This window comes from Oryctolagus cuniculus, chromosome 7 (genome assembly GCF_964237555.1).
Source record: "Oryctolagus cuniculus chromosome 7, mOryCun1.1, whole genome shotgun sequence".
Lineage (NCBI taxonomy): Eukaryota > Metazoa > Chordata > Mammalia > Lagomorpha > Leporidae > Oryctolagus > Oryctolagus cuniculus.
Window position 1 is genome coordinate 130,052,522 of NC_091438.1, and position 8,121 is coordinate 130,060,642.

General features: G+C 52.8%; 1 protein-coding gene across 1 annotated transcript; it reads left to right on the top strand.

Moving 5' to 3' along the window:
- The first annotated feature begins 452 nt into the window (after nt 1-452).
- Nucleotides 453-7,590, top strand: LOC100353438 (L-amino-acid oxidase-like). Its single transcript, XM_002715702.2, has 7 exons — nt 453-483; nt 2,288-2,502; nt 2,919-3,031; nt 5,224-5,425; nt 5,882-5,950; nt 6,158-6,294; nt 6,786-7,590. The coding sequence occupies exons 1-7, from the start codon at nt 453-455 to the stop codon at nt 7,588-7,590; spliced, it is 1,572 nt and encodes a 523-aa protein (XP_002715748.1).
- The last annotated feature ends 531 nt before the right edge of the window (nt 7,591-8,121 follow it).

Consider the following 8,121-nt stretch of genomic DNA (forward strand, 5'->3'; position numbering starts at 1 on the left):
TCTCTAGCGGGAGCAGTCAGGTGCTTTGGTTGTGCTGGGATCCCGGCACTGGACATCTCACCCAGCCCAGATAATCAGTCCCAACCTTCCTGAGAGATGATCACAGCAGCTTTGTGGGGGCCCACCTGGCTCCCACAGCCCTGCCTCCCAGCAGCACCAGGTTGCTATGAGGTGAGCTGGGAGAAGGGGCGTTCCCCAGGAGGGGAGATGATCAGGAGGAAGGTGGGGATGCAGAAGATGAGGCTCAGGATAGGCTGAGTGACCACGGTCATTGCACCTGATTGATAGGCCATGACTGGAGGGGCAGGTCTACCCTGCTCAGCCCAGCCAATAGGCACAAGGAAGGCTAGTGGGAGGAAGACCAATTCCTGGGTGGTGGTGGGGTGGTTCTGGCTCCTCATAACGAGAAGGAGAGCTACCCAGGACTGCAGAGGAGCTACCTAGGATTCAGCATGAGCTGCAGGCCCATGGCCAAGATGAGTGGTAAGTGGGGTGGGTCCCTCCTCTAGGGCTGAGGAAGGAGGTGTTGGATGCTGGAACAGGGAGAGGCACTAGATCGAAGGTAGAAATGGCTACGAAACTTGAGACAGATCTCAAGATGAGTCTGGCTATCAGGTTGTGCAAGAGGAAGATGGATGGGGACAGATACAGGGGAAAGGAGCTCACCTGGGAGCTAGGAACGAGTGCCTGCTTCGAGAGTGGGTTAATAGAATGGATGTGGTTAGAGGAGGAGTCTGGGGATTGGGTCCTTTCAAAGGAAAGGATGTGGGGACTGAAATGGCAATTGCTCAGGGAGATGGGAAAATCTGCCCAAGATGGACAATGGATTTGGGAGTCTGTGGGATGGGGTGGGGGTGAATTTTAGGGACTCTTCTCCAGTTGGCATGGTGACAGGTTGCCCCTGCAGACAATTCTCTTTTTGAGAAAGGCCTCTGCTGGGAGCCAGCTGGGGCTCCTGGACTTCCGTAGAGGGTGGTCCCTGAAGATCCTTTTCTGTCCCACCTGTTTGAAGCCTAGACTAAGGGGGATTTGCACCTGCCCTCCAGAAAAGCCCAGTGCTGGTGGAGTGAGGGGAGGTATAGTGTGTCACAGTTCCTGCCTGGTCACATCTGAGGTGACACCGGGGAACCACACCACATGGACTCCCTGTGAACCTCTCTGAACCTCAGGCCACCTGATTGTGGAGAAAATCGAGTCATTGAGGACTTGATGTGCAGTAGTTATTAATTGTCTGAGCCATGGTTTCCAGGCTTGGCTGGACATTAAACACCTGGAAAGCTTTGGGAAAAAGCGCTGGGAGGCTAGAGAGGAACAATTGAACTGCCAAATCCCCCTGGGTGGCTTCCCAGGCCCCACCTCCCAGAAGGACCATGTCTTCCTCCTTCACACACTGTCGCTTTCACTTGCTCATACACACCACCCCCCGCACAATGCACACATTTCCAAGAACACAGACATCTGCAGGCTGTCTTGGAGCTCAGCCTTGTGCACAAAATGCAGTCAGTGAAGAAGACGAGCACCCATATCCTCACTCGAGGTCACCTCTCAGTCCCACAAGCCACCCCACCTTCCCATACGGATTCATGCAGGCTGTGACACACACACACACCCTCACACACAGTCAGACAAGCCACAGTCACCCAAGGCCAGCGTCACGGAGTCAACCAGTCTCCTGCACAAACCGGCCCCCTCTCAGATCCACGCTCACAGACAAGCTGCTCGCACACGTGTTCACCATCGGGACAGACACACTTACAGTCAAATATGAACCTGCACACCTTGTGAGTTTCTGACCACAGGAACACATGTGAACCTGTAGCCCACATTCATAATCACACATTAATAACACAACTGACACCACCACAGTTCACACATGCATGCATACCCCACCCAACACAATCGCCCCTAACAGACACAGCCACAAACACATGGGCAGTTCAAACAGTCCGCGGAAAACAGAATTAAAAGGTAAGCTTATTTGGGTACAAAAATTTTGGAAATCTACTCATGTGAGGGGTGTTCGAGAATCTCATGGATAATGTGTATTGTGAAAAAAAACTATGCATGGATTTCAAAATGCTTTCATACCAAAATAAACTCACCTCAATTCCATGCTCCGAGGAGTTTTTAAAGCATCCTCACACACAGATTTGCAGCTACACACTCACCAGACACTGCCCTGACCACCCGACCGTCATTCCTGTAGCCACGTTCATCCCAGGTAGGCAGGCAGGGCACAGAGCCCGGGCCCTCGAGAGGCCAACCCCGTTGCTTTCTCTGCTCACAGGAATCCTTATCCTGGGGCTCCTGCTGGCTGCCCCCAGCTGCCTCGGCTACTTTGAGGACCTGGCCAAGTGCTTCCAGGACCCTGATTATGACTCGTTCCTCCTCACAGCCCAGGAGGGGCTCCACGCCTCCCCACTGCCCAAGCGCGTGGTGGTAGTGGGAGCTGGCATGTCCGGCCTGGCGGCAGCCAAGACCCTTCAAGATGCTGGCCACCAGGTAAGGAGGCCTTGAGGGGACCTCAATTGCTTGCCTCCAGTTTGCTTTCTTGGGTGGGAAGAAAGTGGAGTGGTGTTGCAGCCACTTTTTGCACAACTGTACATAATCCATGGAGTGTTTGAAACCTTTAACCCTGAAGTCATTGTTAACTGCAATTTGTGTTCTTGTGGGGAAAAGGTAAACAGTTTTGCTACAGGCAGGGCTGGAGTGCTCTGTCCACTGCCCACCTGTGTCCAGCTTCACTCTGGGCTTTGGACTTCTCTGCGGAAAACACCCCCAGGTTGGTTATCCCGCACAGTGGGAGACCCAGAGCGGGGATCTCCAGGCCAGAGCATGTGGCCAGGTTAGGGCGGGAACAGAAGTGGAAGCAGCAGCAGCATGATTCTGAGAACAACAGCAGCTTCTCTGGATGCCAGGTCACCGTCCTGGAAGCCAGCAACCACATCGGTGGTCGAGTGATCACAATGAGGAACAAGGAAGAGGGCTGGCACTGCGAACTGGGGCCGATGAGAATCCCCAAATCCCACAGGTAGGTGCTGGGAGAGAGATGGAGTGGAGAGCCAGTGGGAGGGATGACTGGGAGGCAGAAGGGGCCCTGTTGGCCTCGTGTCAGGGTCCTTTCAGACTCACTGTGTCTTGGGACTCAACTCCACAAATCAGGACTAATACTCGCTGTCCGTCTAACAGAGAAGATCAAGGTGCAGAAAGTAGCAGATCCCAACTAACAGCTATGACTTTTACCGTTAACCCAGCGATTGTGTACTCTAACTATGGGCAGTTTCTTATGTGTCAATTATATTAAGATACAAAATAATTATTTGTAGATGATAATAACTATTTGTTGAGCACTTACTATGTGCTAGATCCTGTGCTAAGCGCTATACGTGCATTTTTGAAAAGATTTATTTATTTCCGGGGCCGGCTCCATGGCTCACTTGGTTAATCTTCCACCTGCGGTGCCGGCATCCCATATGGGTGCCGGGTTCTAGTCCTGGTGGCTCCTCTTCCAGTCCAGCTCTCTGCTGTGGCCCAGGAGGGCAATGAAGGATGGCCCAAGTACTTGGGCCTCTGCACCCACATGGGAGACCAGGAAGAAGCACCTGGCTCCTGGCTTTGGATCGGCACAGTGCCAGCCGTGGCGGCCATTTAGGGAGTGAACTAACAGAAGGAAGACCTTTCTCTCTGTCTCTCTCTCTCTCTCTCACTGTCTAAAACTCTACCTGTCAAATAAAAAAAAGATTTATTTATTTTCTTGACATGCAAAGTAACATAAAGAGAGGGAGAAAAGGAGAGATTGAGATCTTCCATCTGCTGATTCACTCCCCAAGATTGGCCTCAACAGACAGGGCTAGACCAGGCTGAGGCCAGGAGCCAGGAACTCATTGAGGGTCTCCTGTACCCAAGTGCTTGAGTTCCACTGCCTTTCAAGGAGCATTATAAAGGAGCTAGACCGGAGCAGAGTAGCCAGGACTCAAACCAGCACTCATATGGGATTCCAGCATCGCAATCAGCAACTTAACCCGCTGAGCCACAACACCAGCCCCTATATGTGTATTATTTAATTGATATTCACAATTCTATAATTTGATACTCTTATTATTCCCATTTACAAATCAAGAAACTGAGCTCCCATATTAAGTGACTCACTCAAGTTTCTCCTAGGAGGTGATGAAGTTCCTCCCTTCACACAAGGAGGAACCTGGCACAGAAGTATATGCTTAACCCCTCATCTGCACCTGACTCCTAGAAGAGAACCAGGCCCCTGCCTCTAAAGCTTCAAAACAAAGAAGCTCCCTGGCCTGGTAACCCACACGCCTTCCCAAATAAAATACGAGAGGTCTTCAAAAAGGCTTATGAAAATTGCATGCGTATTATGAAAATAACACATATGGATTTCAAAAGAATGCACCAAAACAAACTTACATTTTAATCCCACTATCCTTTGATCTGTTTAAAGGACCCTTGTGTGACATCTGTCTTCTCGCCTTAAATGTAAACTGAACCCAAGAGTTCCCTCCTAACATGGAAAAAAAAAAAAAAAAAAAAAAAAAAAAAAAACCAACTAAGCTGGTCCAAACTGGGAGTCTTTAGACATGACCTCAAATCTACTTCAAAATGAAAAACAGAATTTTTTTTTGACAGGCAGAGTGGACAGTGAGAGAGAGAGAGACAGAGAGAAAGGTCTTCCTTTGCTGTTGGTTCACCCTCCAATGGCCGCCACGGCTGGCAGGCTGTGGCCGGCGCACCGTGCTGATCCGAAGCCAGGAGCCAGGTGCTTCTCCTGGTCTCCCATGCGGGTGCAGAGCCCAAGGACCTGGGCCACAGCAGAGAGCTGGCCTGGAAGAGGGGCAACTGGGACAGAATCCGGTGCCCCAACCAGGACTAGAACCTGGGGTGTCGGCACCACAGGTGGAGGATTAGCCTATTGAGCCACGGCGCCAGCCCGAAAAACAGAATTTTAAACACTGAAATGAAAGGCTTCTGTCTCTCCTTTCTGGTTCTATAAACTGGGACTCCCTATGAGGCCTAATGCAATGAGGCTTAAACTCCCCCAGAGCAACAGTGAATGACCCCAGCAACAGGAAAAAGGATTAGCGATGAGGACGCAGCTAGCCCGAGCTCCCTAGGTACATGAAGGAACTTGGTTTTCCTGGAAATGGTTTCCTTGTTGAGGCCAACAGGAACAAGGATAGCAGCTGTGTATGCCTGTTTCTGCTCCAGGCTGGTCCATACCTATGTCAAAAAGCTTGGCTTGAAGCTGAACAAGTTCATCCAGTATGATGACAACACCTGGTACCTCATCAATGGACAACGCTATCGTGCCCGGGAGGTCAAGGCCAACCCAGAGCTCCTGGGCTACTCCGTGAAGCCCACAGAGAAGGGCAAGAGTGCTATGACTCTCTTCCATCAGTCCATCAGCAAGGTGCCTGCCAGGGTTGCAAAGGACGAGGGGTTGGCCAACAAAGTTAGTGGGTGGGCCCAGGCCACCTGCTTCTTAATCCAGTGCTCCTAAGACTAATCTGCTTTCCTTCCGACACCCCTTAAGAATGATGCTACCTCCAGCCCCTCACCTAAACCCTGCTGTTCTCTTGTCCCTGGGTAGTCCAATGGCCTATCGCTTGATCACTAGATCACTCAATCCTTGGTAGTCAATCAGTCCTCCTGGGTCACAGTGAATGTCCTCACCTTAAATTTTCATCTCCAAAAAGTCTCTAAGTGACAGGGTATAGGGAAAGAGGAGCACTTACAAGCTCCTGGAACTATCCAGGCCCTGGCCTTTCTATCTCATTTGCTGGCCCCTACTCTCCTCAAGGGTCAAAGAACCTAGGAGTTCTGCCGCTAATCAGCTGCTAATCTTCTCTCTCCTCCCCTTTTGCAGCTCAGACAAAATCTGAAAATGTTCAACTGCAGTCACCTTATGTCTTTATATGACTCTTACTCCACCAAGGTAGGTGAGGCACGGAAGTCCCAGGGTGGGGGCGGGGTCTGTGCTCACCTGCCTTGGGTTGTCCTCTGCTACCAGCAAGCTCTCTTCACACTGCCAAGATCTTCACCTCTCTGGAGTTCAGTCCCTTGCCTTGGCCAAGGCTCCTGCCGAGCCCCTTGCTACTGGGCCCTCCACCCAACACCCCCATCTGTGGTGCCCCCTCCCCAGGCTTACCTGCTGAAGGAAGGGATGCTGAGCAGAGGAGCAGTGAAGATGATTGGGGACGTGATGAACGAGGAAGCCGGATACTACAAGTCTCTCCTGGAGTCCCTGCGGACTGGCATCATCTTCTCCCAGAGTGAAGAGTAAGGCTGGCGGGGGGTCGGGGCTAGAGTCAGTTCCCTCCTCCAAAACTCAGCGCTGAGGAGAGCCGTGTGATCCACTGAGTACGCGCCACGTGCTGTGCCAGGCACATTCTGAGCGCGGCCCCCGGGGGAATCCTTACAGCGCCTGTACAGTGGGCGCTCTCATTCAGAGCCCGTTCACCGGAGCCGAGGCTGTGACATTCTAGAACTTCACCCAGATCACACAGGTCAGGCAGCGTTTGCAGGGCTCCTGGAAGCAGAACTGCAAAGTGACTGAAGCCATGGGATCTCAGGGAAGTCGCTTTTCTCTGGGTGCCAGTTTTCCAAGTTATCAGATTAACGATTCCCTTCCCGACAGAGAACCGTGCATTAATTAGGGTGAGGTACAGGAAGCCTTGGGCCCAGGGTGCAGGGTGCTGGGCCCGTCTCTTTTCAGAACAAGTTTGGAGGTGCCTCCTACTTCACCCCTCCCCCTCTTTGCACTCTTGCAGCTTTTCAGAAATTATCGGGGGCTTCGACCAACTCCCCTATGCCCTCAGCGCCACCTTGAAGCCTGGCACCATCCATCTGGGGTCTAAGGTGGAGACGGTGGTGAGGGATGGCTCTGAGGTCCAAGTGTCCTACCGCGCAGGCGAGCCCAGCTCCGAGCTGCGCAAACTCACCGCCGACTACGTCCTCATCTCCGCTTCCGCCAAGGCCACGCGCCTCATCACCTTCCGGCCGCCGCTGTCCGCAGACAAGATGGACGCGCTCCGCTCTGTGCACTACACCAGCGCTACCAAGGTGGTTTTGGCCTGCGACGAGCGCTTCTGGGAACGCGACGGCATCCGAGGCGGTGTCTCCATCACCGACCGGCCCTCGCGCTACATCCACTACCCAAGTCACCAGCTCCCTAGCGGCAAGGGCATCCTGCTGGCCTCCTACACTGTGGATGACGACTCCCTCTTCCTCACCGCCATGACTCGGGAGCAGGTGGTGGACCTGGTCTTGGACGACCTGGCAGCGGTGCACCGGATCCCCAAGGAGGAGCTGCGGCACATGTGCCCCTCCTCTGTGGTCAAGCACTGGTCCCTGGACCCCCTCACCATCGGCGCCTTTGCGGAGTTCACACCCTACCAATTTGTGGACTACTCGCGGCAACTCTTCCAGCCAGAGGGTCGCATCCACTTTGCTGGCGAGCACACCTGCCTGCCCCACGCCTGGATGGACACGGCCATCAAGTCTGGCCTCCAGGCTGCCAGGAACATCCAGGCTGCCGTGGACGAGGAGGCCAGAGTGGCACAGGGGCTGCCATAGGCGCTCTTTGCCAACATCTGGGATGATTTCCCACGCAACACCCGTTCCTGAGGGAGTCTGGGGGGGAGGAGCAGGCTGGGAAGTGTGAGGAGGAGGCAGAGACCCAGGAGAGAGCTCACCATTAGTCCCCTAGCCCATGAGCAGGAACCCCCAAGCCCTGGAATGCTTTATCCAAGTTTTCCATTCTCCACCGTATTAGCTGGGACTTTTTTTAGTTGCAAGTGGCAGAAATCAAACCCAGACTAACTTAAAGAAAAAGATGATCTTTTGCCCCACTGACCTAGGAAGTTCAGAGTGAGGCTGGGTTCTTTCAGAGTAACTGGGTTCAGGGACTGAAAAAGCATCACTAAGGTCCTCTCTCTTTCCACCTCTGGCTCTGCTTTCCCATATAACACCTGCTTGGGGTTGAAGAGTGTTCCTCAAAATTCATGTCCACCAGAACCCATGAACATGACCTTAATTGGAAGCAGGATCTTCACAGATATAATCAAGATCATTATCAACTTGGCTTAGGGCAAGTCCTCATCCAGT